The sequence below is a fragment of the Artemia sp. Qi Xiang Cuo genome, chromosome 17, assembly GCF_049724085.1.
Source record: "Artemia sp. Qi Xiang Cuo chromosome 17, ASM4972408v1, whole genome shotgun sequence".
Taxonomy (NCBI): domain Eukaryota; kingdom Metazoa; phylum Arthropoda; class Branchiopoda; order Anostraca; family Artemiidae; genus Artemia; species Artemia sp. Qi Xiang Cuo.
Genome location: NC_142810.1, coordinates 5,722,563 through 5,737,071, shown reverse-complemented (window position 1 = coordinate 5,737,071; position 14,509 = coordinate 5,722,563). Strand labels below are relative to the sequence as shown.

Below are 14,509 nucleotides of genomic sequence, written 5' to 3'. Positions count from 1 at the left end.
GACTACACGTAGATCCTCGGGTGTGCTCTGATTAAGATCCAGCAAAATGTAACCGTAGGGTTTATTAGTCGCATGAGTGTACGCTGACAAAAGAAATTTTGGGGCGCCGGGGTATATCTGATTATTGAGAGTTATTAACAAGCTAGAATCACGAACAACTCGATAGATAATATAGATAGTGCTATTCAAAGCAAGGGTTCGCATAAATTTGCTCTGATGAAACAGATTGTGTAGAACTAGGGTTATGGAAATGTATTCATAGTGGGAGCGAACAGTGAACAGTTGTAGCATTTCCTGTGAGAACTGTTCAATGAATTAAGCCAAATCATCAATAATCAGCCACGAGTTCGATTCAATATTATTGAAAAAATCAAGTCCCCGTATGAATTTTATTGGTATAGTTGTGGCAATTGTTTTTATTTGATCATAGGACTCCCGCCAAATGCTATAGCAATAGTAGATTTTTTTCGGCTTTTGCAAAAACAGTTTCTTGCAATTTTGACTTATTTCAGCTAAAAGTGTTGTTTTCCCTGACATTGAAGGCCCACACAGAAACGATCTGAAGGGTGTTTTAAATTGATACATGCTGCTGCTGCTGCTGCTGACAACAGTTGGACTATAACTAACTGTAAATCATGCGCATCCAATGAATAAATAGTACTAGTGGTATTTTTACCATAGATCTATCTACTTTAATAAGAACAACAACAAAAAACAATATTTCATGGCAGCATTTATTTCGGCAACATGAAAACGTCTATTTGTTCAAAATGAACAACGGCAAAAATGACACTTTATGTTCAACAAGAACAGTTGACAAAATTTCATGGTCAACATGAAAGCTCTATTTGTTCAACATGAACAATGATAAAAATGACACTTTATGTACAACATAAAAATAAAAACCCTTTTGTCCATCAACAATAACAACACTTATTGTATTTAAACACTTTTTTTGTACAGCATCACTTTATGTACAATTTAGTCACAACGGTACACTTTTCTGTACAAAAACAATAACAACAAGAGGAGCACTTGAAAAACAACAACAGAAAAAAAAAAACTTGGCAGAAAAACACATTGGATAGCACAGTTGAACATTACAGTGAATTTAAAGGTTCAAGCCCCCCCCCCCAGGGTTGCGGGGCCGAAGGCCGGCCGGCCGCAGGCGGGACCCCCCCCCCCCGGGGCGGCCCCGGGCGGGACCCCCCCGGGGCGGCCGCGGGGAGGGACCCCCCCCGGGGGCCGCGGGGCTAAAATGGACTGTACACAATAGTTGTCGTCACTGCAGGGGAGTGGTTGGGTTAGTTGAGACTAGATTAGTTAATTTATGAACGGGTTGGTGGTGGTTAGTTAATTTATGAACGGGTTGGTGGTGGTGGTTAGTTGGTTAGTTCAAGTTAGGTTAATTTATGCAGACCAAGTTGATTGCGATTGTTTATGCATCCGCCTCGGTCTGAAATAAAGTAATGGTCATGGGGCGGGACACTCACACCATTCTCGAGCACATTGACTTTGTCAGATATACATGACATTGCATTCTTTCTCCACTCTCACAGTATAATTTCTATACTATAGAGAGCAAATTGCAAGCACTTGTACTCTCGGCACTAGGCTACTTTCTACACAGTCTGTGTACACGCTCATGTTCAAACTGCTCTTTACAAAGTGTGTAGGCACCCCTTTACACGCCTTCTTTTCATCCCCACTATGAGTTTTAACGCAATAAACTTTAGGACCCGGGAACACCCCCCTGGATATCAAATCACTCCCCGTCTCTGATTTTAACATTAATAGATGGGTGGGGGCTTGACGTTTCACCAACTCGGGGTAGAGGGTCGGATTCATGTTGGTGAAATCCATCCGCGAGCTGATGTGTTCCCCCTTTTCTAGATCACCAAATAAATATTCAGTCCCATTTACCTTTAACAGCAGAGAATCTGTATCCCCATAGTAAACTTGAACCTCCCCCTCCCGTGGCCATTGCACCTTGCACACATTGTAAAAAAACGACAATATGAGCTTTTTGGAAATTTCTAGTACTGAACTGGCACCTGCTATATTCTTGTTCAGTACCACATTTCGTTTTCGCCTGTGTAGAAGAACCATGCCAGTCTCTATACTCGTGAATGATGTAAAATTGGGATCGGCAATAATTCTTGCACATTCTAGAGGATCATTCACGACGTCTCAGCAAGATCTGTTACGTACGCTTTCACACATTTTGCCAAACGCTGAACTTAGGATGAGTTTGTACAATTCCTTCTCCACCTTGGAATTTGCCCTAGAGCGTTTATCGACAAAAGTGTCGATAAACGTTTTCAAGTATGGTCGCTGATTGAACTGCAGGACCCTGTGTATTTTGGTGATTTTGAAACCATTGCTCACCATCCAGTGCAAAAGCACATGGTGAACAACGATATTCTCCTTAGGGTCCAAATCAGCAATCAGTTTTTGTTTAGAGGGAGTCCAGTGCATCCCCATATCCTCAACCAATGATCGATTGTAGGGGCTCAATGAGTCCCTGCTCACTGGTCGATTGATACAGGGAAAAAAAAATCTTTGACGGAGTCGTGAAGCGCCAGAGGAGTAAGACCGTCAATTTCAAAGAACCATCCTTGTGGCCCATTGTCCTCGACGGTGGTAATGTAGGGGAACTCAAAAGGATTCACAAGTCATTTATAGTTCCCACACGGCAAAGAGTAGTGGGACATTGCCGAGGGGTAAAATAAGTTCATGTCCATGAACACTGCATTTGACTTAGCACCGGTGCTGTGTCCACTTGGATCGGTTGACAAGACGCTGTCTCCATGAAAAACATAACCTCCCCTCATTGAACGCTCTACAAAAAGGTGCTGATCTACGTCGGTGATTAGGCCTATTTCCTCCCTACTAATTTTTAAAATCAAATCCATCACTAAATGGGGTGTGGAAAAATAGTAGCCTATATCTAACCCGAACTCTGAATAGATTTGGTCTGTGTTCTTACAGACTATATCCAACAGAGTTAAAACGTCACTGGCCAAGTACAGTCTACAATAATCCCACCCATTTTTACAATCCCCCTTCGACCACACCTTCTTGCCAAACTCATAGTCCTCGGCTGTGCATTCACTGCTGGTCAGTGAATTGTAAAAAGCTTCAATTGGAGGTAGTTTCACCTCGCTTAAGCGAGCGCCAGAACAGTAATAGTCATATGCATATAAACCTTTGCAGGTCAATAGGTCATACATTTCACTGTCTGGAAAGTGCTGTTTAAGTAAAGGAAAGCTATCAAAATTGTCACTTCTCTGCTCTTGAATCAATTGACTCAATGGCTTGGGAAAAAAAACTAAAGGAATCTAAAAACCTGATTTTATTCCAAAACGTATGTCCATTATCCACTACCTGCCATTTCAGCCCGAGAAGCAACAACTTCTCGGCAGATTTGGGAATAATGTTATAGGTAAATGAACTATTTACCCATGGACTGTCTACTCCCCCACCCTCCCTGTGCATACGTGCCAGTGCCGGTAAAATGAATTTTAAGTCGTAATTTGAGTTGTGGATAAAAACAGGGATAAAAAACTGTTGGCTAACATTTAAGTTACACGATTGATGCGCTACCCCTCTAAAATTACTACCCACAGAAGATATTTCCTGCCACAAGGGATTATGATCTCTGACTTTCCCCCTCCCCCTCTTTTCCCTTTTGTTCCCTTATCCCCCTCTACAAACTCCCCCTTACAAACCCAACATATTTTTTGATTTTTAATCGCGAGACGATCCTCTGCAGACAGCACCACAGGATAATGGGTATTTCTCAAAGGAGAAATAGCACTATTAGCCTTGCCAATTAGTTTAGTCAATGCCTTGACCATGAAATCGTTTTCATCTCATGTTTCTACTATTTCTAACAACCACGTGGTGTTAGAGCTGTTTCTTCACGCATGCGCATAAGAAACTGCATTAGCCTGGTGTGCTTTGACTCGGTTTGGAAAATGGGGATCATTTTCCTCCACCAGCTTAGCTTCATAGTACAAAGATATTTTTTTGCAATGAAGGAGGGTGTTCTGGAAATTTTTGAAACGTAGAATGGCCCTATCCCCTGAAACCGTTTCTAATTTCTGATAGCCATGCTGTCTACTATGATTCATATGATCCCTTAGTTTTACATCACTACGGACTCATGACAGGCATATTGGACAGTAGGAACGTTCCCCCCTATGCATGCCCGGCCTCAGAACTTTACTGATGTCGGTAAAAGGGTTAAAATGGCCAATTGAATTGGCAAGGGCACTAGATGGGGGTGTATACAACAACCAAACCCAGTGTCTGACTAATTCAATTGACGGGCCCCTTACAGGGAATACCACCCCCTTCTTTTTAGAACGAACCCCATCTTCAAATTCAGTTTCATGAACCACAGTAACGCCGATATTTAAATTAGCATTAGCCCTTTCAAAAATATATATGGATCTTAGCGTTACTGGGTATTTCCCCTCTAAACAAGTGAAATCTACTATAGGAAAGTTTGACCCGTCCTTCCCATGTACAGCCCAATTATCTAAATTCGTCTTGGAAGCGTCACGTGCTAGAGGCTCGAATGCTGATACGAGGAAAGCATACATGAAACATTTTTGACCTGTTTCAAAACAAATCGGCTGGACACCTTTACAACCTTCTAGATCTGGATTATATTTTAAAACTGTATCCCTTTCATGCCCACCTGTCCCCCCTCTTAAAATAAAATCTGTCTTAAATTTACAAATATTAACGCTTAAATTTTCAATAAATAAAACCACAGACCCACTCCCGTTTTCATTAAAGTTCTCGAGATGCGCTATAATTTGACCTACCCACTCCGAAAAAACTCCCTCAAAATTTTCTAAATTCGAATAAATCACGCGCATCTCGGAATGTACATAATGATAATAAACTTCGCTTTTCCCCTCATTTAAATAGAACACTTTTAAAACAATTGAAACCTTAATTGAATCCCTCCCCCATAATTGAATTTGGTTCTCCAGTAGTGCAAGAATTTTATCTACAGACACATGCACAATTTCTACGGGACCAAACACAAATTTTCCCTCCAAAAGTGAATTAAACGGGTCCCCAAAAGTCGCAGTGTAGACAACTATTGCATTGAAAATTGTGTTGGACAGCTGAAAGTCTGGAAAAGGTGTAAATTGGTCATTACCCCCCCGCACCCTCTTGTATATTATCAACACTCCCTCCCCCAAGTTGTTCAACAATACACGGGGTATGCGAATGCTCCACTTCAGTTGTTTGAAGTGGATTCGATAGGGTATCGGAGGCTGGAGGAGGAGGAGGAGGAGGGTTCCCCGTTAATTCATTTGTGAAATCCTCCAAAAGCTGTAGTGTGTTTGGGCTCAAGTCCCCCTGCCCAACTGCGCTATTATCTACATTAAAAAAATCATTTAAAAACTCATAAATATTTAACGGTATTTGATTGTCATGTAAAATGGTATCGTCCCATGTTAAATTGTTGGGGGACTCCACGTGTGCCTCTTCTCCTTCACCAGCTGATGAGGACGATGGTGATAATGAATAAGGGACCAATGGTCCAATCTATAAATGAAAAAAATAGCTTATTTTCAAAATGTTCAAATCACCCCTACTGTTAAAATTTGCATTATTATTTAAAACGCGCTTAGTAGTAGTAGCAGTATGCACATAGTAGCATTTGGTTAATTCAACTGAAAGTTCCAATTTCCAACTTAATATAAGATATTTACAATCTAAAACGTCGCTTTACATAAAATTGACAATTTGATTTTGTTCAAACAACCCCCTTTCCCAATTTCCAATATGTAATGCTCCCCCTCCGAGCCGGCCATCGCAGCGCTTTCCCTCGGCGCTTCCCCCGGCGCTTCTCGAGCCCACTCGCGCTTCCCGGGAGCCACAGTGTAAAAGTATATCTTTTTCTTAGCGAAATTCCCGGCCCCATACTTTTCACGTGCAGAAACAGTTTTTTTTTTTCACTTTACAATGAGGTGGTGATAGACTTGTGGCATGTTCCCCTCCCCCCTTTCTCCAATGTCCTAAATATATTGTTAGACCTTAATTTGAAAATAACGAGATTTCACCGGTTCTCCAGCAAATAGAGATTGCATAGGCATGTGCTTAATTATTGCAATTGTCTGCATGAAACCCTTTTAATTTGATGGAGAAAAAAACAACCCCCTCCCCCTTTTCAGCAATGTCATAAATAGCAAATATTATTTTTGGGGGGTATAACATGTTTCGCTCTTATATAGAATTCCAATGTCCTAAATATCTATCGCTAATTTTGCAGACAATTCCGCTATTTTCTTGGCCAAACAACAGAATTACGTAAAAGCATTGAAAACCTAGACTTGACTAAAACCGCTAATGATAGAACTAAACAGGAAAAGGAGTGAAACAGATCTATTTATATGCACGTGCGGAGCCATATGCCAAAAATTAAAACTATAATATTCACGGCGAAAAATAGCATTTTGAGTTTCAAATGGTGAGATACCGGTAAACTAGAAAATTAGCTAAAAATATTATTATAAGATAGCGAAGAGATAGCAACAGTAGAGGGAATGCATAGAAAATAGCAAAGATTAGAAAGAGAGTGGTTTCTTTGACCTGCAAAAAAAATTACATTATATTTAGATATCTCTCAGGGAGGGGGGAGCAGAGAAATTTAAAACAATGGGTGTGAGATTATAGAGAAAATAATATTTTAATATCCCGCTGAGATAAGTTTATATTGGGATTGAAAAATAGTGAAAAGAAAAGACTAAAAAACATTGGAAGAAATAGATATATATTTCTATAACTAGAGGTAGGAAAAAAATGCTCACATTTGAAAATCCTGGCTGCACTTGGGTGCCAGATGGTCCGGGTAGTGCGTGTTGGAGGGCGGAAGGGGCGACGTCGTTAATTTCTTGCACAGATTGGACTGCGGCTTGTGCAGTAGGACCAGTGACGGTATGAACTTGTGCAGTCGAGCCAGTGATGTCATGGGCTTGCAAAGATGGCTGCACTTTGGCAGGCAGCGTGGAACTGGGGGGTTTCGGCCAACGGCCATATTGAACAACTGTTTCAGGGGTTTTACCTTGACCCTGTGCTCTCTTACTGGGGGGTGGGGCACATTCTTCACCATTGTCCTTAAAGAAGAGAAAAAATTTAGTATAGAAAATAATTTCATCCTTTTTTTTTTTTTTTTTACAGAATGAAAATTAGTACCCCCTTCTACAGAATTTATTGTCAGACATAATTTGTCTAGAAAAGCATTTATCTCAAAGAAGCCCCCTCCTTCACCCTTTTTCAGCAAAGCAAAAAGTAAAAATACATATAGGTTTACCCTCTCATTGAGTTAATCTTGCGTTTTTTTTGGTTTTTTTTTTTTGCAAGCGCAATGTAGATCAATAAAGAATATATTTTACTACCTTTTATTCAAATGCTATAGTTAAAATCGCTAAAATATCAAAGAGAAATGGTTTGACACTGAAATAGAAAACAATTATGATAAAAACAATTATCTTTTCATTTCTATTTTGTCACCATTAAAAGCGTTAACCCATTCCCCATCAAATATCCTGGATTCAAAATTGACCCTCTCCCCCTAAATTGTGGAAAATTAATTCATCCCTAGATTTACCCTCGCATTGAGTTAATCTTACGTAACCATTCAATAATCTATTTTAATTTTGTAGACAATTTGTTCCCCTTTTTTTTCAGACATCATTGAAATGCACACACAAGCTGAATTAAGAGTAATCTTTCTTTCCGCGGGAATGTTGTTTATGTAAATCTCCCCTCTTGTTGGATATTCACACGCGGCTTTTACTGCAAAGGAGAGCTAGTTCATTTTGATAATTTTAGACACATCAAGGAGAAAAGATAATTTTGAGTAATAACTTCAATTGAAAGAATTAAATGGGGATGAATGGTGGGAAAGGAGGGAGGGAGGATGAGGTTTACGTAATGGAAAAAAAGTGTATATTTTCAAGCAATGTATAAAGAATTTTTTTTTTTGGGGGGGGGGGGGTATAACCTGAATTTGAATTTACTGGAGGGGGACCATGTAAAATAATTTTATTTTGAAAATAAAAATGTACTAAAACATAACTTACATTGCAGATTGTGGTCGTCAATGCTTCAAACTCATTAAAAATATCCATTCTTGTGTCATCAACTATGTCAAAATACTTTCTGATAATTTAATTACAATGCATGCCCGTTATATACGAAATCTCAAGGGTGAATTGTTATGTAACGGGAAAATCATATGCAACCAATCCTCTGATTGGCTGAGAAAGGATATGTATCCGACTCGCTGATTGGTTGAGAAGGAAACACGGGATCTAACTGTTTCCTATTCCGTTAGGTCTTGCGTGCACATGACCGAAACAACAATAAGATCTGGAAGGAAGTGTGATTGACACTATCTCCGTTCGACTCAATAATCCATCAAAGTGAGAAAATTACTGTTTTTTTATTCTTACTGACAAAAACCATAAAACAGACATGAATTGCTGTTGACATCCATGAAAAACATCAAATAAATTGACCAACACACATAACCCTCCAAGAAACAACCATAAAAGTGAGAAAATTCCTGTTTTTTCAAGTGAGAAATATTCTGTTTTTTCATTCTCACTGACAAAAACCATAAACCACGTGGTTAGTACAGGAGTATAAGCCCTTATTTGGTGTACTGACAGAGTTAGACTAAATTGTAGATGGCAGCAGGGGTGGGTGTCACGAGTAGCACCTCCCTTTCTACTATAAGCGGGGGTAGCGGGTTCAAATCCAGAGCTCCCCTCTGGTACGCCCCTGGTAATGATACTGTTAAAAGTACGTTTAGGCAATTCTATGTTTCTGTAAAGCATCACCATATTTGATCGAAACCAAACCTCCCACCGTAAAAAAAACGAGTTTAATTTCATTAATTTAAAATATTTAGAGCATTTTGGTGATCATTTCCATTCCCTTTTAATGAGTGGCTACCCGCTCTCTGCCAGCTGGTGTACATCGACAAGCCCCATTCGTTCAACCAGGCATGAGACAATTACGCCCCATCACGCCTCTTCGCGCCATCTACGGCACCCTCCACCCGGTGTGCATAATTTTAGGTGGACAACCCCCAAACTTTTTAACTTTTATCCAACGCCTTCTCGACTTTGAAGCCCTTCTTTAATGTATTGCTTTGTTTTTCCTTTCATTAAGGTTGTCACTGCTGGTAATTCTCCGCTTGAATTTTTCGTACAACTTAAAGTGCGCTCCTAGCCAGTGTTTTTTTTATTTTTTATTATGATTATTCTTTTTCTGCTTAGCTTCTAGTGGCTTGGGGTCGGGGTAGATGTCAGAGGCACTTATGGAGAGGTGGAGCTTATGGTTAAACAAATTCCCACGAAATATCTGAATTTCAGACGCCGGGTGAGGCTGAAAACGCCCGGTCCTATGGCAAGTAGAAATAAATAAGTTCGCTTCTAGCTGTCTTTGTCTTTGTTCACGATTTTATCTTACCTTTTCCCAGCAACAGATCCATCATTTTTGCCATCAGGCTCGTCAAGTTCCACGCCTGCCCATTGCCCTTGAGCAAACTCAGTGGGCCCCAAGTACCTCAGAACGCCAGTTTTACTTCCCTGCATGGATGTTAGTATTACTCGTTCTCCAACTGTAAGGCTTGCCGAGTTCATGCTTCCACCAAGGGTTGTATTACCTAGAAAGACATATATATATATATTTATATATATATATATATATATATATATATATATATATATATATATATATATATATATATATAAACAGCAGGCTCTGCTATAATCACCCTCTAAATATTAGAAAAACAAATAAGGACCAAAACTCAAATGAAGATAAACAAGGCCAAGGACCACTTTTTTCCTACCTTTGAAAATGTTTTCTAAGAGATTTCTTCCTTAACACCCAGTGAAAATTTATGGGCGACAAATTCCTCCCTGGATTCATTCGTGCTTTAAAGAATTTCTGATTTTATTGGTGCTCACTTTTCAAGGATTCACCAATTAGAAATTAGAAATTAGAAATTAGAAAATAGAAATTAGAATTCACCAATTAGAGATATAGCTCTACAATCAAATTATGGTGTCCCGTGAACGAAAACACACCGTGTACCTAAAAGCTCCAATATTTGCAGCAGCTTCTATGAACGTTTTTAACACCTTTTAGTTTGAGGGCCAAAGCAAGGCCCTTTTTTTCTGTACAGTGTAGAAATTAAATTTCACTCAAAAATTACCTTACATCGCACTTGCTAGCGATATGACGATGGAGTTGTGTGACATCTAATGCATGCCATTAACTGAGCCATGGTTTGGCAGAATGGTCTTTGAAGAAATTCAAATCAACATTTTACTATTAAGACTAATCGAAATAACAGCTACCAATGCTACCATAGTTGAATCAGCTACAAATAAAAAAAATTTCCCACCAGACCCTTTTTATTGACAATTTTTTTTTTTTTTTTTTTTGGTTACTATGAGCCGTGGTTTGTTCTTTACTAGGTTTCAGCTATCGCTGCTGGGTGAGCGCACTGTCTTCTCGTATAGATCATTTCACGAGCTTCTAACACGATTGGAGAATAAATTCTTCAGGTATTGGAATGATTGCGGTATAGCTCAAATCAATAGCCTTTGTGATATTTTGATATTCCCAAAGCCCTTCCCCTGTACCTTAGATGGTTCGTCAAAACATTGTTTATAGACGGGTTTCTACTTCGCTTTCCAATTTAATAATAAACAAAAAAGTTTGTAAATAAAATTATTCACTTAGTTAAAAAAGATCATTCTATTGCACGAGTTAGAGCAACTGTCTGGGCTTATAAACTGGACCGTCCTCCTGAGACTCTGAGCGGGCAGACCCAGCCAGAACTTTCTACGGTTTACAAAAAAGCTAGAAACCTCGTTGAAAAGAACTAATCTTTCGGGAATTATCACTTTACTTGATCTTGAAGCACTATATATTTTTTCGTGTGCATGTTTTACTTTTTTCTCAGCTTCATGGTGAACTCCACATCGTCTTTTGTCTCTACCTCAAAACAATTTGAGGTAGACTTCTTTCTCATTTTCGTAACATAAATCGCCTTCAAATTCCTTTTACTCCCTCCGTAAGGCTATGTCATACTAAATTGAATAAGATCCCTGAACCAGCTCGAAGGAGCACTCGCTTAATTTATTAAAAAAAAATTGTAAAAATATTTTTGGCCTCTCAAACATTTTTTCTTCTTTTCTCCACTTTCCATATCATCGTTTTCTCTTCTTCTGCAGGATTGTTTCGAGTCTAATTAATTTAGGCATATTCATCTAATTTATGTGTTCAATTTTTTTCTTTTATTAATCTTTTTTAGCGATGTTTTACTCCTTATAATTTTTATTTATTTAATACTTATTGAATCGTATGTCCCCATCCTCCTTTACAGGCCTATGAGCCTTTCAGGGATTAGTACAATACATTCAATGTGTGATCACTTAACCATGAAAATATCTTATTTCATCATATATTGCAAAACCTTCTTCCAGACAGATACGTTCTACCTGTATATACTTAATGCATTATGCCCAAGATAAACTTTACTTGTCCCCTTCTCTTCTGGGACATTTCTCAAACTATAAGGCAGTGGCGGTTCTGACCGCTCTTGCGCCCGGGAAAATTTCAGGCCAAATTAAAAAAAAATCACTAAAATTATTTTCAATTTATAAACTAATTAATAATTTATTTTTTAATTATTACTTTAATTTAATTGCTATTATTCAATCATTTTTTATTTATTTTTATTTCATTAATCAATTATTAATTTATTATTTACTGTCATTAACTGCGTCCTCTACCTTACTTTAATTATTAAAAGTGCATATAAACAATTTTTTTTATGTTTTTAGTACCCCCCCCCCCGAAAAAATGATTTTGCAAAATACCCCCCAGAAAAAAAAATTTGGATACGGCCCTGTCCTTCGTCATGAATATTTTCCAAGAAGCTTTACCCGACTTACCACGTGGAAAAAACGCCGAAGCGTACCAACTCCGCCACCTGGCGTAAATCTCGGAGCGTCACTGTCTTCTGCACAGTTCCGCCACGCTTGGCAAAGTTTTCGCAGCGCTTGGCACGTGCCACCTCGTCAACGTGATTTCCAAAAGTGTGCCCCCACACACAATCCCGGCGGAAGGAATTCCCAGGAGGCCATTTATGAACTGCTTTAAAAAGATTTTAGAACATATTATCCAATCCCGTATTTGCCAGGACCAGCAGCATTCTGTCGTAATTATTGGCGCCACGGATCTTGCTGAAATGAAGTAATAACACAGAGAAAAAGCGTCAATCAAAGTATGACAATCTGATGACCAAGCAGGCTGATTCAATATTCATAAGTCCAGTTGAAATCACGGAAACAGGACATCATATTCACAGGTGGTCTGCAGAGCAAATCTAAAGTTCGTGAGACAAGGGCGTAGTTCTTCTACTAATAAAAACTAACACCTTGGTATAAGTCGATAGGCTTTCAATCACAGACCCAGCAGGCATGCTGATCCTATCAGGGCTTGCCAATGAAGATACAACAATTAGACGATTGACTCCTGCGGTTAGATCATCACGTTGGTTAGCGTCAAGCCCAGACAGACCTGCTTTAATAGATGACGTGTCCACATCAATCACATTTTGTACCTCATCAATAAGAAAAAAGAAGCCACTCGGAGATCAGTTTTAGATATAACTGAGCCATGACAGCTGGACAGTTCAAAACGTACCTACATTTTTCACAGTGTTGACCTATACATCCCAGTCTATCAGTTGTCCAGATGTAGTCATATACGCAGACTTGCTTCGGGGGGGTCAATAAAAAGAAAGATTTGGTAATTTGAAAAATAGTTGCCCAAAAATTCAGAGAAATTAGGCCGGTACTAATTCATTATTCGGTACACACTTGAGAAATTAAGTTTGGTTAGTCATAATGAAATATACCGATATATGATGGAAATACAATACATTAATAACAAAATTATGAAACTACAACAAAAACTTATGGTAGGGGGCCACACAGAACGCATTTTATTAAATACCTAACCCAATTAAAACACCATCTCTATATATAAAATATTCAATAAAAAATACCTACAACGTAGCTTTCAACTGAGCCTAAGCTAATTTTCTTCGGATACTGCCGGTCAAAACCGGTTACTGTCTTAACTGTACATCCACATTCTCGAGTGTGAACCGAATAATGCACAAATACCATTAATCCTTCTGGGGAGAGCCGGTCCCCAACGTAATCACCTGTCCTGATGTGTCGATTAGTGATATGGCAGAAGCCACGACTTGCATTTCTTCACCTTTTTGACCCAGATGGTTGCCATTTTTGACGATCTTCCCCCACCTATATTGACATGTGCGTTAAATCCGAATTTCCGACAGAAAATCTTTAGAATATTGTTTCGTTTTTCTTTTTCTTCTTTCTTTTTTTACAATCGGGGCAAAATTCAATAATGGTACCATGCCTTACACTAGTTTGACAGGTCTTTCCCTTAATGTAACCGGCTCAACAAGGTCGTTCTAAGTTTTTTTGTTTTTTTTTAATGAAAAAACGGGAAATTCTTCTGCTGTGTGTAAGTTGCGCTTTCCTAAGAAACCTAAACCTTAAGAACGAACTACTAGAGATTGACTGTAATGATATAGTGGATGAAAGCCAATTCTTCACAAGTTTCTTCAAATTGCCCTCCATCCGAGAGGCGCCATTCTTACGTGCCTACTTTCAACTCTTCATAGTTCAGCATTGTATAATACTGACCCCCCAACCCAGGGACGTACGCAGGGGGGGGGCTCCGGGCCCGCTCCCCCCCGAAATCTCACGATTTTTTTTCATCTTCCCATAATTTTCTGATTTTTCTCACAGAATAATGGGTTTGAAGGATTTGCCCCCCCCCCCGAAACAAATTCCTGCGTACGTGCCTGCCCCCCCCCCCCAAAAAAAAAAACGCTGGCAGTGGAGCCAAAAAGGTGGAGGAGCACGCTTGCCCTAAGAATTTTTATCCCGTCCCCTTCGATTTTCAAAAGTATTTCTTTTAGTATTTCCATTGAATAAATGGAAACAAATTACTGATGGATTTAAAAAAGAAGCAAATGAAATAGCGAAGCGAACGAAACCTAACTATATTATCCAATTTTAGAATTGATTTATCTTTCATTGATTGATGCATGCATAGTCATTTAACGCTCTATAGAGTTAAATGAGCGTTAAATGACTATTTAACTATTTCATTGGCAAATCGAGAAAAAGGCTAGTTAAAACACAACGTAGAGTCAATTTTCATCATGTTTTTTTCAGGCGAACTCAAGCCATCTTTTTTTATAATTTCTGCAAACTCCAGTAGTGCTTTTCAAGGCTCAACAGGCAAATCAGGCACACTTTATGTTTTTTTTTTTTTCAGGAAATTTAAATTAGGCAAAAGAAGCTGTTTTGATTCAAACCACCCCACAACACAAACCCACTATGAA

The 14,509-nt window shown here is 38.9% G+C and overlaps 1 protein-coding gene across 2 annotated transcripts in view; it reads right to left on the bottom strand.

Annotated features, from left to right (window-relative positions):
- Positions 1–14,509, bottom strand: part of CLIP-190 (Cytoplasmic linker protein 190) — a 231,548-nt gene that overhangs the window by 176,343 nt on the left and 40,696 nt on the right. For both annotated transcript variants that reach the window (XM_089103477.1, XM_089103478.1), the window contains one exon: positions 9,511–9,706. In XM_089103477.1, coding sequence (XP_088959603.1) covers positions 9,511–9,706 — 196 coding nt within the window. The remainder of the gene's footprint in view (positions 1–9,510; positions 9,707–14,509) is intronic.